The sequence below is a fragment of the Anopheles arabiensis genome, chromosome 3 (genome assembly GCF_016920715.1).
Source record: "Anopheles arabiensis isolate DONGOLA chromosome 3, AaraD3, whole genome shotgun sequence".
NCBI classification, from domain to species: Eukaryota; Metazoa; Arthropoda; class Insecta; order Diptera; family Culicidae; genus Anopheles; species Anopheles arabiensis.
In genome coordinates, this window is record NC_053518.1 from 46,614,027 (window position 1) to 46,632,311 (window position 18,285).

At 40.9% G+C, this 18,285-nt stretch overlaps 1 protein-coding gene across 2 annotated transcripts; it reads left to right on the top strand.

Moving 5' to 3' along the window:
• Nucleotides 1-651: 651 nt before the first annotated feature.
• LOC120904868 lies at nt 652-17,074 on the top strand. Of its 2 annotated transcripts, XM_040315295.1 has the most exons (13): nt 652-779; nt 2,037-2,308; nt 6,924-7,046; nt 9,289-9,452; nt 10,406-10,697; nt 10,777-11,634; nt 11,690-11,834; nt 11,903-12,203; nt 12,285-12,452; nt 15,365-15,454; nt 15,611-15,784; nt 16,049-16,162; nt 16,533-17,074. In XM_040315295.1, exons 2-13 carry the CDS (start codon nt 2,149-2,151, stop codon nt 16,797-16,799), a joined length of 2,856 nt encoding a protein of 951 aa, XP_040171229.1. In that variant the 5' UTR covers nt 652-779; nt 2,037-2,148; the 3' UTR covers nt 16,800-17,074. The 2 variants fall into 2 exon arrangements, with proteins under 2 accessions (XP_040171229.1, XP_040171230.1); XM_040315296.1 differs by lacking the exon at nt 16,049-16,162.
• The last annotated feature ends 1,211 nt before the right edge of the window (nt 17,075-18,285 follow it).

An 18,285-nucleotide genomic window follows, 5' to 3' on the forward strand; every position in this document is an offset into this window, starting at 1 on the left:
AACATAGTGTGATGTTCAAAGTCTGTTTTATCATTAACTTAGAATATCCTTGCCGAAATGAGCTAAGTATATATGTAATTAAAGCCTCCTCATTTTAAGCTAAACTCCCACCAGGGAGGAAGGTGCAAGATGGATTAGAAGATAATTTATTTTCAACACACACATCTTACAGATATTCAGCAAATGTAAAGCTCTACCTCTACGTAATTCTTCCTTTTGCTTTACTTGCAGACTCACAACCAGCAATCCGTTAAGCAGTGATAAGCACTAGAATTGGCTCGCGGTGATCCGCCAGTGCAGGCGACGACCGTTGGAAGTAAAAGAGCTGGAATCAGCTCTAGTCTGGGCGATAAGACAGATCAGATGACAAACATTGCACGGAAACTTCTTGCCAAGCAGGTACTGATATTGTCTGCGTGTGACATTGGTGGACACAATGGATGGCAAACGTACGCTCAATGGAAGCGTTATGAATCCCTCACAGTCACCGGGATCTCACAGCTGTGTTTTCGTACAGCGAGTGTACATCCTGGTCGTTGCCACTCGCAAGCAAAACAGAACAGATGAGCAGCTAACGGGCGTCTTGGGTTTGATGGTGTTGGAGAATCGCCATGGTGCAGTGTGCGACCAGCGCTATATTATTTGAAGATTACCTGGAGCATCCCTCTTACCGAGAGGGCGGCGTAGGCCTGAAGTATAATCTCAACCCTCATTGTGGATATTCAGTACGTCCACGGTCGTGATCGCGAGTGGTTCGTTGGCGACGATCAAGTTTCCTGGTACGCAAGAGGATATTGGTGTGATGGTGCTAGTTTTAGACGGTTATGGAAACGAATGATCATGTGATGAAATTTTCCATCAATGATGTCCAAGTGATCCGTGGTTTTGGTTAAAAACAAGTGATGTTTTAGTGATATTTGGTTCGATATAAAACCTGTTTGCACTGACCAATCAATCGCTGCACAAAACGATGTCGCAACAGTAGTGATATCATGGAATGTGATGAATGAAGTGTTTTTTTTCATTGAGACAGCCTAGTCTTGCCGTTGAATATAGCCATCTCAGAACCATGCGCAGAGGCGAATGAGATTTGATTGAAAAATTGCTCTCGTAAGCTTGGCTGCGTGAAATACTGGCCTAGAACGTAAGAAAGCGGACAATACGGACGGTTTCCATTTGAAGCATGGTTAATACGAGGCCGAACGAACAATCTCGTAGCAACTTTTAAAATGTACTGTGATGTTGTGTGGTAGAATAGCTAGAAAAGTTTTAATAATCCTTCGTGATCTAATTTATAAGATTATTTTTTGCGTCAAAGATGAGCGATAAAAACGTTTTACCTTAGAAAAGTTAGTGAGCGGCGGCAAGGCTAATTGAATTGAGCCATTGAAATTAGGGTTAATACGGCTGCCGAAGTTCTCCGTCCCGCTGGGCCGCACCGGGCCGTAATATGCGTCACTCCAGTCGACCTACCAGCGCACATTATGATGCAAATTCAAGAGCATCTAGATGCAAACGTACCGCCGCGCCATATCGGCCTAATTATATCCGTCCTTTAAGCCGTTTTGTGGTTCCAGCTCCCGTGGTGTCGGTGGTTGTGGCGGTAGTGGCAGAGCTGTATGGCAAAATGGTGAAGGTAGTGGCGGATACCATCACTATCATGCCGTGAAGGTATTATCGGCTCGAACGGAGTAGATGGATGCTGTGGTTAGCCGTAGTAAAGTGATACTAACACACCGCGTCCAATTACCGGATCGTGATAGAACCGTGTGTGTGTATGTGTGTTTCGGACAGTGCTCGGGATAAGGTCGCGTCGCGGTTGTCTGTGTAGTGTTTTAGCTTGCATGTGGACAGTATCTGCGCTTGTAAGGCGCCTTGCTTCATCGAAGATGGCCATCCGGATCACGTGAACAGATCGGATACAACGAATTAAAGAAGCGCTAAACTGCCTCTTCTTGAAGCCTCCTGTTCTCGATGAGTGTAGGCAACAGTGTACGAATGAGCTGCATTTTAATGTTCGATTTTTTGTTTTGCAGCAACCGTACACAGTACAAGCCTTGCGTGGATTGTGTTTTATTGCGCGATTGGATACCGGAAGAGCACTCATTCGAGCTCTTTCCTTCAAGTGATCGTTAACCGTTGCCAGAAATGGCAGCAGAAGAAAATGGTACCAATGCCATCAACACCGTCGTAGGGCCGGACGATGATCCGATGCGTGATCCAACACGCTGGGAGAAGTTCTGCCAGCGTCATGGAATCAATCCGAATCTGATTATGCTGAAGATTACATTGTTCGTTATGTACGGCGGTAAGTTTTACGTGGTTATCACAGTATTGAATTAGATAAATATTCGTTCAATTGTTATTACAGTTGTACAGCAGAAGAAGTAATTGAGCTTTAAATATAGTGAAACCACTTATAACCAGTTTAATCCGATGCAGGGACACACTCGTTATGGGGGAGATTCTTTTCATATAATTTTTAAAAAAAGTAGAATAATTGGTTCCAGCAATGTGTTGGTGTAAATTCATAAATACACCCGAAAAATTTAAAAAGTGTCTTGATAATACTAATATTTGGGAGGTATTTATAGCACTCTATATATGTGTCATGATTATTGATCCAATTTTTTGGAAAAGTGGTTGATAGTATGTTATTTAATATTTTGCGCTATTAACAAATCTTATTGTTTTATACATGTGATTGCCCGTGAATGCCTGTGAGCATAAAAGGAAACAATTCGAAGTCACCTCTTGCATTGCTGAAAAATAGCTATGATAAACGATATTTTAATGGTTTATTTCTAGGAAGAGTCTTTTGTTCAGTAGTTACCCATTTCCTGCTAGACTTTTTTTACCAATAAAAGCCAGTTTCATCACAATTGAAAATTTACTCGTACTCGTATGGTACTCGTTCACTGTATGAGGGGTTTCACTGTATAACCTAGCAATAGATCTGAAAAGAATCGTTTTGATACAAACATACTAACTGAATATATCGATGTTTTATAGTTTTGTATTAGCGATGGTTGATTATAGTCTTTTAAAACCAATACTTGTATGGGAATGAACATAATTAGTGAGTACAACAAAACAAAGCAAAAAGATAATCAACAATAAGATATATTTTGTCTTTTATTTTTTTATTCAGGAGGGACGGCTTTGCCGTATTGCTTACGATTAATTTTATCTTGTTAATCTTTAAACGCAGGGCATAAGCATCACAAATTAGAAATCAGAAATCATAAATTCTGGAAGAATGCTTGAATCATTCGTTAATTGAATTCACCAATCATATAAAAAAAATCTACTTCTTAAAATTCAAACAGAGGTAATTTAAAAGTGAAAATGTAATGTAGTATTTCTTCTTTGGCTCAACAACCGTTACCGGTCAAGGCCTGTCTGTACCCATTAGTGAAGTGGGCTTTGGCTTTCAGTGACTTTTTTGCTACCATAGCAGGATAGTCAGTCCAACGTATGGGGGCACGATCTATTCGGGGCTTGAACCCATGACGGGCATATTGTTAAGTGCAACCTCGAATTAGACACTTTAACTACCCTGTACTGTCATTGCCTGTTTATTTCACGAAATAACAATAAAAACTGAAGTTACTGTACATACAGGCCCCCATAATGTTTTACCTGTTAATATAACTTAAAGTTCGTAATCAATACGAACGATACCGTTCTTTCTGATTAAAAATAAGTTAAAAAATCTAATACAATAAAACAAAACAGTATCTACTTCAAATATGTATAAATTATGTATGTTTACAAATAATAATCTTTTGGACTTTGTTAAGTGTTTGAAACGTGTTATATAACTGGTTTTAACACAACATTGTAATTTATCTATTTATGAAAAATATTAATACAAGCAGTAATGGTAACATATTAGAAAGGGATTAAAAACCTATTCATCCATTGGGCAATTCAGTAGCTACCTGTAGTTTGTTGCATTATACACCATACTTCAGCTTATTTTTTATTGAATTCAAAAACAAGACGTGAGAATCCTTTTATGGTCAATCTGCTTCTTCTTCTATTTGACTTAACGACCTACGCGGTGATACCGACCTATAATACAACACGCTTTAGATGTATATTAGTACAACGTAGCTGGATAGTCAAGTCCTAAGACGGGGGAACGGTACACAAGAGGCTTGAACCCATGACGATGAAAGTTTGAAATCGTACGAATCAACGACTGTTCTACGGGACCGCTACTGTATAGCTAATGATGAGTGAAATTTTCAGTTGTTGGGAAGAATAGTACTACTGTAAACACACCGAAAAACCAATCGAAAGAATCCACGATGAATCTGAAAAAGTAAAAAAACAATAAAAATAAGAGATGTAGAATTAACTATAGAAATATTTTTTATCCTTACAGGAAATGTTAATTTGATAAAATTTACTTCTTAAAATACCGCTAACGTACCTTCATCAACGTTAAACGTTAAAATACTGCTAATGCATAGCTGCTGAAAAATACCGTTCCAATCTTTCGCATCAGTTTCTCAGGAATAGGAATAATCGACTCGACATACCCAGTTGCAGCTGTGTACCTCTGTACACACTCGAGCTTTTGTGCATGTTTCGGTTTAACTGTTTGGGGTGAGTGGGTTTCTTCGATTGCTTCACCTGCTATGTATTGATAGTCAAATTTATCAACTCACCCCATTGCGCTACGGAACGTGTTCTCAGCGAGTCTCACTCTGCCAGCGGACCTCCATGTTTCATCGGCAAGCAAGCTGGTCCCGGTGTCCTGGATGGATCCTTTTGGGTTGGGGTTGAAAAATTGAACACGATGAACTAAGTGGAACTTTTGCACGAAAGACGATGACCGACAGATCGTTATTCGCCGGACCACTGGATGCCTGCAGACTACAACTAGTCAGCCGACCCGTTCTGACCAAGCGGGTCGAAAGTCATCGAATTTACATGATACTCCAGCACCAATGGCCATTCTGGCAAGTTCTTTCCTGGTAAGATCGGACGTTGCCTGGTGTCTGGATATCTCCGGAGGAGTATGAGCGAGAGATAGAAAGAGAGGGAGAGAGTGAGAGGGGGGCATGAAGCAAAAGGGTTTGAAGCGATGGAAGGCGGGGTATAAATACAAAATGATGTTTCAAAAACCTATTTCTATTCATAACGTTTTCGTTTCAATTTCATGCCACACGATAGTGTGAAGCGGGATCGTACGAGTACGCCGGGTGCGCATTAGTGGATGTGTGTAAATGTAGAAATGTCACTGTTAAAATGCATCTGCTATTCCTAATGTCGGAGTCGGTGCATTCCGGAACGATGACGAATGGACATTGGGTGCATTGGGTAGTATCAGCCACACCGGGTCCCACGAGAGCCATTGAGTGAAAGCACCGACCAAACTGCACCATCGTGTTGATTGGGTTGAGGGAAGATTCTCCAATGGTGTTCAAAACCGGGCAGAGCACCGGAGCAGCAGCAGTGGTGTGGCTGTGCGACGGCTGGAACCGAGGAGCGATGGAACTGAAATGAAATTGAATTATGAACTTTGCTGTTTCGCAGTGTGTAGGTACATATGTTCAATTCGACTAGCTCACTGCCTCAGCAGCTTCAGTGAGCAGTGAGTCCTTGCGTATTGGGTAGATTCTTACTATAGGACAGGGTGAAGCATGTTGGGATTCGCGGATCGGTGTGGTGGGCGTGTTGCTTCCTTTACGTTCTCCGCCCTACGGAGACTTTTGCTGGGTATGATGAAAATGGGGGTCAGTTTCAGCACCAGTTCACTCATTCATTTTTCTCAGGAACGCTTCCAAAACCTCTAACCGGAGCGACTCTTCAAATAAGTGACACACACCACTTGCTGAACATAAAAACCGTTTACAAGGAGTGGAGAGTGTCATAAATTAATGTCCATGGCTTATTTTTACATTGTCGCTTAATGGTGGCTTGCCGCACCGTTTGCCACCGTGCTGTTGTTGTGTTTGAAGTTTGATTAGAGCTATGAACACACTTGTTACAGAACATGGGCAGGATCTGTAATGTGTGAGAGTCTAATGGGTGTGTTGATGTGTATATCGAACCACACTGAAGCAGCGGACTGTATTGCTTGTATTAATATGTTTCAAAAATGTAGAGAAATTGACATAATAATGAGATGATTTATGACTAATTAGAATAAAGTAAAGTTTATCACCAATTCAATACACTGAAGGACACAATGCTGTGTTAAAACCGGTGATATAATACGTTTTTAACACTTAATAAAGCTCAAAAAGGTTATTATGCATAAACGAACACCATTTATACATGTTTTAAGTAGATTCTGTTTTATTTTCTTGAACTACGTTATTTAAGTTATTTTTATTCAGAGAGAATGGCTACGTTTGCATTCCTGAAACATTTAAGTTATATTAACAAGCAAAATTAGCCGGTCTCGTAGTACAGTCGTCAACTCGTACGACTTAACAACATGCCCGTCATGGGTTCAATCCCCAAATAGACCGCGCCGCCATACGTAGGACTGACTATCCTGCTATGGGGGGGAATCAATTAGTCACTGAAAGCCAAGCCCACAAGTGGGTACAGGCAGGCCTTGACCGACATCAGTTGTTGAGCCAAAGAAGAAGTACAAGCAAAATAATATGGAAGCCTGTATCACCGCAACGCTTTACTTCCAGTAGGAATGTGTGTATCATAGACATTTGTATAATATATATTTTTTCTACTCTTTTTAATCCTCTATTGTCAGCGTTCAATAGCAAAGCCTATATTTTATTTTATTCTGTTTAATACATATTTATTTAATAATTATTTGAATTATTAACTCACTGGTTATGATTTATTCCCATGCACAATTCTAAGCATTCAAATAACTATCTCGTTCCTTTTTTTCTTTCTATATTTCACAATCTCCAATTTTTGCTCCCCATCTTTAGCCACCTCCTCGCTGCTACCGTACCTGACCATCCACATGCAAAGTACCGGCTTGACGGTAGAGGAAATCGCAATCATCTACTTGGCGCTACCGTTCACCACGTTCCTAAGTCCACCGATCACCGGTAAGCATTTCGGGAAAAGTTCCTCTTCCAAAGCGCTCTCGTTCGAGCGTTCAGTGGTGTTGCTTTCTTTTCGTGCTTCTTGAAGTTTCCGCCGCCGGTCAGTATCTTATCAAACGGTTCAACTGATAACGAACAGTTGTGCATCCATCCTCAGCCGTCTCAGTGGTTCGTGTTTCGTGTTGTGTACAAGAGGCAGCCGGATAGTAGCGGGTGGCTGCGGAAAACCACCAGAAACCGCGCTAGAATAAATTTATATATAACCGATAACAAAAATGTGTGCAACGAAGAAAGGCACCGACCGCGCAACAAACAAAATAAGTACGGTGGTGTGGAGTTGTAGCGGAAAGGTTCCACTTCCAAAGGTTTCATTTCGTCGCTGGAAAAGTGAAGCAAAAACACACAAAAAAAAAACCAAAAACCATATAATAAGTTTTGAGTACAACACAATCGCCAAAGAATCGCCAAATAATGAATACCCACAAAGAAGACACAAGACCGGTCAGATCGATAAAATAAATTAAATGAAAGGGATAGGTGAGAGAAGTGTGGTGTACAGTGAGGAGGATGTTTGGAAAATCTGCGACCGCGGAACTGTTTGATCTTGAGACAAGGTTTGTCTTGCGAAGGTTTGTGTGCCTTCTGTGCTGTGTACTGTACTGAACTGTGGGTGAGTGCATGATACTGAAGTGTACGGGCGGCGCAGAAGATTTTCGCTGGAGTGCCTAAGTGCGTGAAATCAGCCAGAAAGCTTTACAAATTGAAACCTGCCATCATTAGCTTGAAGAGGAAGAGCTTCGTTGGATGGATGGATGCATGATGATGATGGAAACCCGTAACGAACCACGAGGGAAAGGAAGGGAGAAGGAGAGAGAGCGGAGTGAAGCCCAAAATATCGATAGCAAACGTTGGCATGCTGGATTTGCAGTAGTTCGCAGTTTGCCTTCACACCTCCTCTCGTTGGCCAAAATGCGTAAAGTTAAAAGGGCCAAATAGCGGAGGCCTTCCCCAGTGGGAACGGCAGTAGGTGCAGGCAGTAAAATTAATTATGTTTTTGTACAACATAAATTAATCAATCTCACTAACAGCATGTTAATTTAAGCGAATACTAATAGGGAGGAAAATAGCAAGCACGCTATTAATTGAAACGTAAGCATGTGGTGCTGATGACCTTTCGCTACTACCGATCGAGGCCGACCTGTTGTGTCCTGTTGTAGCAGTGTTTGTTTGGTTGATAATTGCATTGTAATATGGACATCGCTTTGCCATGTTGTACAGGGAAGTGGTGTGTATTGCAGTGGACTGGATCGATAGGATAGTGCATTGTAACTATTCAATGAAATACAATAATGGATTTTAGTTTTGTTTTGAAAGCTTTGTCAATGCAAAACAGCCAAATTGGAACCAATGGATTGCTTTCAAACCATGGAAATGAATACAGGTACTCCCCGATATACACTATTAATGCGGATCGGGAGCAATAGCGTATTTCGAATATTAGCGTAAGTCTAATTTCGAGGTTTTCAGACAAATTATTGCTATTTTTCGTAAAGTTTTGATTGAAATTGTAGGTTTTTAGCCTCTAAATTAGTTATTCAATCTGATTTCTACTGAAGATTGCAAATGTATAACTTTTAAAATGGTTTTTAAAATTGGACAAAAGTGTTTATTTTGAATTTAACATTTAATGTGTAAAATCAGTACAATTTGCTCGAAGAAATGTCAAATTTAGAAAAAAAAGTGTAGCGAAATCGCGTATATCAAGTATGGTGTATATCGGGGGTAATAACATTCAGAGAGCGATAACAATTCGTTTGAAGAAAGGATAGTGCAAGAAAAATAGCCTGGCCTTACGATCAAAATATATGAATAATTACGCATACATAGGAAAAATATAAAAAGTAAATAAATATTAAAATTAACTTGGTTGATCAAATATTTAAACATTATTTCATAAAAATGTGTTTTCAAATAATATATGATATCCCTTGAATTTGTGTTGAAATGAAATGAAATCAAACTAATACGGGTGGTCAAAGCGGGGCTATATTTCAAACACTTCCTAAATTTGATTCCCTCTACTTGTTTATGTCACGGGTCACTCAACAAGTTATTAGTTAGTGGTGGTATATTTTCTATCCCTTTTGGAGTCGGTAACGATCGTGTCATTCCCATCGTATCACACATTCACATACACACACACCGTGCTCAGCTTGATAATGGTAACCGTTTTGATTCTCGGCAGGATTCTTGGTGGACAAGTTCGGACGGTACAAACCAGTTGTCATCATGAGTTTGCTTTTAAATGCATTATTTCACCATTCGCTGCTGCTGATCCCGCAGCAGGAAATACCTGGCAAGCTACCGGAAGCGTACGTAATGAGACATCCCGGCACGGGAAATGTAGAGGTGAGTGTTACAACACATTCATAATTCAATTACCCCCAGCAGGAGGGCGTTGATTTCGTCAAGCTGTCTAGTTGAACGCTGCTACCTGTCGTTCATCATTCGAACATTGAACGACACGATAAAGTGTAGCCCAGTCCGTCCCAGCCACACCAAAAGCTAGACAGCATGACCCGTAGGGGAAGTTTTTAACATTATTTGCAACACCCGAATCAACGGTGCGGGTCAATTTGATTTGTATTTAATTTAAAAAATAACCTTTGGGAGCACAACCTCCGATGTGCATTTACTGTTGAAAACAATATGGTAGAAAGCACAATTTGAATGTTTAATAAATATTTGGGCCGGTCTGGTGGTACAGTCGTCAACTCGTACGACTTAACAACATGCCCGTCATGGGTTCAAGCCCCGAACAGACCGTGTCCCCATACGTAGGATTGACTATCCTGCTATAGTAACAATAAGTCACTGAAAGCCAAGCTCACTTCACTAGTGGGTACAGGCAGGCCTTGAACGACAGCGGTTGTTGTGCCAAAGAAGAAGAAGAAGAATAAATATTACAACAATATTTCAGGAGGATTAATTTGTAATGAAGTAAAAACTATAGGAGTTTACTTACAGGGTTTCGAATCATATAAGGGAATAGTTAAATCATTCAATATTGACGAAAATATTTGGAGGTATTTACACCGGTACCCACCGTCTGACGACAGCTCCACAGTACGCTTGCAAAATTCCCCTAATCGATTGCAACACTCCCCTAAGTGATTGCAAACATCCACAGCTTGCTTGCAACATTTCCCTAAGTGATTGAACTATTCCCTTATATGATTCGAAACCCTGTAAGTATATAAGTGGCATATCATCGAAGCATACAAGCTAACAGAAAGAGTTCATAATAAAAAAAATGAAAAAAAAATCTCTATCTTCAAAAATGAACGTTTTGATTTTTACAGGTTTGGTGGTCACCCTGCCCCAGCCGCGAATGCCCAGAGGAGGAAGAAATCGATATCGTCGTCGACCAGTGTTTGGACCATTGTTTGCTACAGGAGCAGAACCCGAAGATTGAGTTGGCACCACCACCGACCGATCTACCACTCGTCGTCACGCCGATTGGTGATGAACCGAACGATCCGAAGGACGATCTCGATCTTTACGTGCGTAACAAGGGTAAAGGCAACAAGAACAAAACAGCGGACGTACTTAGCACTAGCAGTAGTTCGAGCACTACCGAGCTGTACATGGACAGTGAGTTGACGTAACTGATGTTCGTGTAATGGGCATGATGTTTGATATCCATGTTTTTTTTAATTCTTTTTTTTTAAAGAATCATTACTTAAAGATACACCCGAAGAATCAGAGGAAAGTGAGGAAGGGTGGGTGGTGGCGGGCAGTGGCGATTCGGCATTTATCGTACTCGACATGCACCCCGATCTGGGCGAACCGATCGAACAGTTGGGTATGGAAATCGAGCATGATGACAATGCTACGGTGACCGACTTTAAGACGCGCTTTGGTGTGGCCTTGCTCTGGCAGCAGGGCGTCAATGTTACCGCACTCGAGGAGGAAGATCTTCGCTGCGGTGGGCTGGTAATGACTTCGAACATGACGCTCAACAGCAATATCAAGCTGTCGGAGTGGGCCGCTGACTGTATGGTGCAGCGTTGTCGATTCCGCCGAAACGGTCCCGATATCTGCCCGCCGGACTACAAGGAGAGCGACGATAAGATCTTTTGGATATACTTTCTTCTGCGCTTCCTGGCAACGACCATGCTGTCAGCGGGCGTCACCATAATGGACCCAATCGCACTAACCATGATCGAGAAGTATGGTGGAGACTTTGGCCGTGAGCGGCTGTTCTCCAGCATCGGTATGGCTATCTTCTCGCCAATCACCGGTGTGCTGATCGATCTGTTCTCGAAGGATCTGGGTTACACGGACTACTCGGCGGCATTCTACACGTATGACATTTTGCTGATAATCTCCTCGGTAACGGTGTTCCTGATGCCACTCGGGGAGAAACTGCCGGCGGATAATGTGTTTAAGGATTTACTGAATCTGCTAAAGCTAAAGCACGTGATCATCTTCATTTGGTTCCTGTTCTTGTTGGGCAACTTTTGGGGCTTCATCGAGAGCTTCCTGTTCCTGTACCTCAAGGAGCTTGGAGCTCCCAACTACTTGCTAGGTAAGGCGGTTAGTGATGGTTTCGAAGAGAGTTTGTTCATTTTCGACATTGTTAGGCATTACCATCACCGTTGGTACGGTGAGCAGCATACCCTTCCTGTACGGCGCTGGACGCATCACAAAAATTGTGGGACACGTCAACCTCATCGTGATTGCTTTCATCGCACACGCCTGCCGCCTAGTGGGCTATTCGTTTATTGAGTAAGAATCAATCCGGCTGATACGTGACAAACCCGGCTACTATAATAGCTATTCCATACTATTCACAGGAACGCTTGGTGGTGCTTTCCGTTCGAAGCGATGGAAGCGCTTTCTTGTCACCTGATGTGGGTTGCTGCCGCAACTTACTGTGCGCTGCTGGCTCCGAAAAATCTGTTGGCCACACTGATCGGTGTGCTGGGTATGGCTCATTTCAGTCTGGGCCGTGGCAGTGGCTCCTTCTTTGGCGGATTTCTGATCGGTGAGGTTGGCACACGCGAAGCATTCCGATACATGGGCCTGGTAGCGGTGGCTGGTGGACTTGCTTACAAATTCATACATTCAATCTGGTTGCGTAAATATGACAATCCTGTAAGTGCGGCAAACTGCGCTGTTGGCTGTTGGCTTTTGGAAAGAAAACTAAAAACTGTTGCGTTTAAAACATCGTTGTAGGACGCCGACGATGAAGCCGTGGAAAAGGGTGAGGCCGAAAAGCTGTACACCGATGGTGACGAGCCGAAGACGAAAGATCAAGGTACATCGATGTCGCAGGAGCGCCTATCGCTCATGATAAAGTACAACCAGATAGGAAGCCTCACGTCCTTACCGCGTGGCTCAAGAGTAAGTAACATCGAAGCAAGCAGCATATTTTAATTTTGAGCTGTTGCGTGAACGTACGCAACGATTATGTACTGTGGGGCTTACGCGACCCAATGAAGTGGAACAAAATGAAGCTATCTTTGGGAAAGGATGACACATTCATACACTGATATCGTTAGGAAGTATGTAAAACTTTTAAACCATCAGCCACTGTTGGCATCAGATGAGATTTAGAAGAGGCACCAATGGATTCCGAGAATAAGCGCATGGCACCAGCTGTCTTGGCGTAAGCTTTGATTTCCCTTGATATGCTCATCGTTTCGAGTTTAGTTGTTGTTTGATTCTTTTTTACCTGCTTCAAGCGGATACCTGTAACCAGCAGAGCGAGAAGCATCCTCTGTGCAGATGAGCGAAGCTGAATGATGCCAGCTATTATTATCAAAACACCTCCACGCTTATCGTTGTTTACCTTCGCTCCGGTACCAAATGCCAGGTGCGATGTATGAAGGAGCATTAATGTTTTTGTGTTATTTTTTTTTTGTGAATGTGTTTTATCTTTCCACATACACGGTCCACAGTGTACAGTCCTCTACGGGGGAAGGGTACACTGTCTTCAGTCAGTGTGACCCATGTCATCTGGCAGATTTTCTACCAAGATGTGCTGGAAAATAAAAAGCTCAAAAATATAACTCACTCACATGATGGTACATGTTGAGCGTAGACTGATAAAAGCCTTAGCGCTGGTACCAGCCAGTGTTCATGTTTGTAAATTATTTCTTTTTTTTTTGTTTAGAAAAGATTGTTGGTTTTGCTTTTGGCAGCTGTATGTTCGTATGTGGCAAGTCGTTGATGTACACAAGGATACATTGGCTAAGAACAAAAAGGGGCAGAATAACTTGAGAGATAACAGGATGAGCGATAATAAGTGTACGTGGTTTGTTTCTTTTGAAATTTGATGGAAACGGGTTGATGTGAAAAGAAAAAATCTTTAAACAAAATGAAACAAAATGCTGCGTAAAAGCTTTAAAGCGAATCGAATTCCCACGGGTACATAATTTATATTGCGGTTTGGTTCGAAATCAAACTTATCGTAAATGTCGTGTTTCATAAATTCCATTTCATTTAATCTTTATAATCTTCTATATAGTTTTATTTGATTTATGTGGCTAATAACTAGCAGAAAATGAATCTAAATGTAACTGCATACCTTATATTGAACGTATTTAACACATAACACACACCATGATACAGGGATTTACAGGGGTTCTCAAAATTTTGGGACAATTTCTTGACTCTTACGCACAATGATGAAACTTTATTATCCTTGTAGGGTAAATGTACCAATAGTGGTGCAATTTGTAGTGGTATAAAAGTGTTTTTATGGATTTAAATGTCAGGAAGGTAAATTCATGAATATTTTAACACATAGCAATTGGAATATGATTTATCTTTGCAATCAAAACCATTTTGACCATGAAACACATCAATTTTACTAAAAAATACATATTTTTGTGACTGCTTCATTGTATCTATAATGATGGTATGGTTCCTATAGTTGTCGTATTGTGCTCCTATATTGATGGTAAACAAAAATGTCGTCAACCCACACCCAGAAAAGTTTGCTTGATTTGAAGTCGATTTTTCACTCAGTCAGATAAGCGAATTTTGGCCTTTGTTTGGTAAATTATTTACAGAAAACTCATTTCTGTTGCTTATTTGAATGAAAACAGTACAGTACATGCCTAAAATATCGTCGAAAGAAATCTAAAATGTCATGTTTTTATTGATTTTATAACTAAGACCACTATAGAAACATGCCTATTTTGCGTACCTATAATGGCACTATCGTAAAAAAAAAACTTAAAAATACGTAAATAAGGTCAAAAGACAATACATTTTAATAAAACAATATCGTTTGATAACAATTATGTTAAAAAAATAATAATTAGTTATAAAATCTTAAGGATTTTGGAAACATGTTGACACATTTCACAAAATAATGGATTTTTAGGTCATTAAGTGACGGAATGGCCGCATTTAACTTTTTAAACCTTTTTTAACGGCCAGAGAACATGTCATACTAGCATAAATAACTTAATTACTTTTAATTCATCGTATGCAACGCATTTTAGTGCAATACCACCACTATTGGTACTACCACCACTATAGGTACGTTTACCCTATTACAAAAGTAACTTAAAGCTAACAAGCTTAAAATCCATCCAACGGGGCACGTCTGTATGCTATCGCTGCTGGCTCCCGATTGCTGACACGCAAACATCGGACAGTTGCCGCAACATATTCCAGTTGTAATTTTCAATCTGCCCGTCCAACAAGTGAACATATACTATATACATACACATGTTGACCTCACACAAGGACTGTATAGGAACGAGGTAAAATATCATCCAAAATCGGTTTGTTCATCTTGGATGCCTTTTGACAGCAGAGAGCCCTGTCATCATATCCTCAAACATTTACTATTACTAGAGGCATACATGCTCTTTCTGAAAATTTATTAATTAACTAATTAACAATTTTCTTGCGATTACCAGCCCGTGTCATCATTAAAATTATAATTAAAATTTGAATCGAAAAGGGCTTTCAGATATCAAACTGCTGTAACGAATTTTTGGCTACTTTTCAAATCGTTCTACATTAGTTGACCTCGTTCCTACAAAGCAATTCTCACGAATGCAGCATAGCGGTTTTCAATAACCTTCCTGTCGTTTCTGTCGATTCAATAGAGATATATTCAACTGAATGGAACAATAACACTCCATCCTAAGTTTATCCAGCGAAAGTGGAAAAAGTCAAAAGGGTATTTTACATGTATTATTGCTCCAAGAAGCGCCAAACAAAAACCCCATCAACTGAACGGAAAACAAGCGTAGCAGAAACGTTTCATTCGATGGCTTTCTTCCGTGTTCTAGGGTGACGTGAACGATGTCTTTTCCAAACGACGCAGCAGCTACAACATTGAGTTCGTACGCGCTCAAAAGGGTGGTGGTAGTGCTTCGAAGGTAACGTTCCATTCCGAACCGTCTGGGGGATCAGTGGGAAGTAGTCGGTCGTTATCGTAAAAAGAGATTGATAATTGTTATTTGTTTTGTTGTTGTTGTTGTTTTGTTTCTATGTCTGGGTATTTCATTTGCACGTGTGCAACGGGCGTTCGGCAGGTGGATCTACTGAAGTCAGCGGTCGACATTAACCACAAGGCATCCCATCAACATCTGCGCAAGGAAGGTAAAGCGTCCGATCAGTCACTCAACTCGAAACGTGCCGACAGTGCACCACGTTTGAATCAATCGAAGAACATCTCGCAACCGATCCTAAGTGCGGTAGTGGACGAGGTAAGTTGGGGTTTGGGGGGGGGGGGATTTCGGGATTTTTGGGGATGGGTAAATCAAAAGGTAGAAAAGCCATCAGAAAGGCACTAAGAACCTCCCGGACTCCTCCCGGAGGATGCTGCCGTCTAAAAGGAACATTATGAGATTGTTGTGCAGGTTGTTTATGGCCGTAGTAGTAATGGGGACAGCAATGATGGCTATCGCCGATCTCGGCAATTTGTTCTGTGTCTCTGACTGACGCTGTATGACTGTGTTAACCTGGTTTAGGACCTGCCGTCGTCTGTGCTGTCGCGCCACAGGAAAAAGCACCATCAGAGCGGCATTCTGGTCGTGAAGGCCTGCAGCCAGGACGGGGATTTGGATCTGCGCAATTATTTGCGGGTAATTTCGTTACACCGTACCTAGGCCGGCTAATGTGCATGATGCATGATGTTTGCATGTTGGCTCGCGATGTTTCGTAGGTCGGTAGTGCAATCTAGTTTAAATTGAAATAAAATTGCTCCAATTCCACCGCAAATCGTGCATGAAAATCGAAATCAATAGTAAACGGAATTCCAGATGATGGAGGGTTATTTAGAGTTGCATTTGGAATGCGTGCATGGTGCATGGAATTAAAATCGGCTATAATTGAAGTACTGATAGGCGCATTGGTATTTAGTGTTTATATATTTAAAGACAAAATAATCCTGCATTACACAATGGCAAAGCGAATATTGCAAACGTGTTTCACTAATGCGTACTGTTCTTACAGGAAACTGAACAACGCGACTCGATCACCGAGGGAGAGGAAGAGAACTATAAGCTAGAGCTCAGCAAGAAAGCTTCCCGTGGCCATGTGCTCAATGACATCCCCGAGAAGACGGTGGAAGCGGTAGACACCGCTGCAGCTACGCCACCGGTGACTCCGGTGGTCGAGGGCACGGACACAACTACCACCACTACCATCACCACCACCACCACCACCACCACCACCACACCGAGCATAGCAGATGATCACACGACAGCCAATGCTTCTTGATAAAGGGACGATGGATGTAGTTATGAGCGTGAAGAACGGATTGTGCTGCAAAAGACGCTTGTGCATTTCGATAGCAGGAGAGATGCTTTCTGGCATCTTTTGCTTTGCCTATCATGGGGCCGCACGCTATTGATTGCCGTTGCAGTGAATCTCCATTCCCAATTAGTATTGTTTGTGCGTTCCTCCAGACTATGAATATTTAGCGCAAATCAGCGCTCGCCATTAGTACAAGCAGCAAACGTGAATAAAATGGTTGGGTTCTGTAAAAAAAAGAATCTGCTGAATGGTTTGTTTGATTAGCGATACATGGGTGGTTGCTCTATGAATGAGCTGTTTTCTAATTCAAGCCTACAAGCTGAAATTTAAGCTTGTCAGTGAAACAGTATTCATTATACACGTTATACAGTATTCATTATACACGTAAGCTTGACAGTTAAGTTCCGCCATATTGAACATTCAACATTTGTGTAAAGTATGTACCCGAGATACGCAGTTTATGCGTTCTCGCGTTATCCGCGAAAGTCAATTCAGTTTCAGCTAAAATACAATTGATTTCATGATATTTTGATTAAATTTGCTACTTTTATGTACTTCATCATTTATTTGATACAATTCGAATAGAAAATTATGCGATTCTTGAAGCAAATTGTACTGATTTGACGTTTAATCTGTCAAATTTAGAAAACCGCGTAATCTCCAAATCCGCGTATGTCGAGAATCGCGTAATTTGGGAACAGACTGTAACTGCAAAGATGCATTTTACAATAGTTTTATTATTTTTTCCATTTTAAATGTATTAACCTTTTTTGTCAACACATTTTTGCTTAGGCAAAAAAACAATCATTCACGAAGCTGTGACAAATCGATGTTTATATACATTTTTTTAGCCTGAAATAATCTAGGACTTAATAATAGTTTGGCCTGTGGTTTTGGATGAAATGTTGACATGATTTCAGCTGCCAATAAAAAAAGCTGGTTAGTTAAATTGTAGAACCCAATGATCTATTTTTTCTGATAAACAGCTATAGACATTTGTGTTAATTCTGCTCAGATACGTTACACGAACAAAACGATGAAGTTTTTGTTATTTTGTGGAAATTTATTTTATTAAAGGGAATGTTCAAACGTTCCTAAAATAGACGATCGACACTTTTATTCTTTGAACTTAACTTTTTATAGCACTAATGCTTCTTCTTTGCTGCCATGCCGGCCTATACAGGCTTCCTAGATTTAATAGTCCCACGCAACCGGATTACTGGAAGCCTTTCAATAACAATTGTACAGATTGTCAAAGCGCATTCAAGTTGATTATTATTAGCTCTTGTGCCAATTATTTCACCAACATCAGGGAATGAAAAAGGAATGACAGCAAGGTTTAATGTTAACTGTTTACAAACCAGTTTTAGTAAAAAAATCACTCATTTTAAACATGAGTTTGCCATTGGTAAAACGTTTAAAGCATCGCATTTAGTCCTCTACTAGAAGG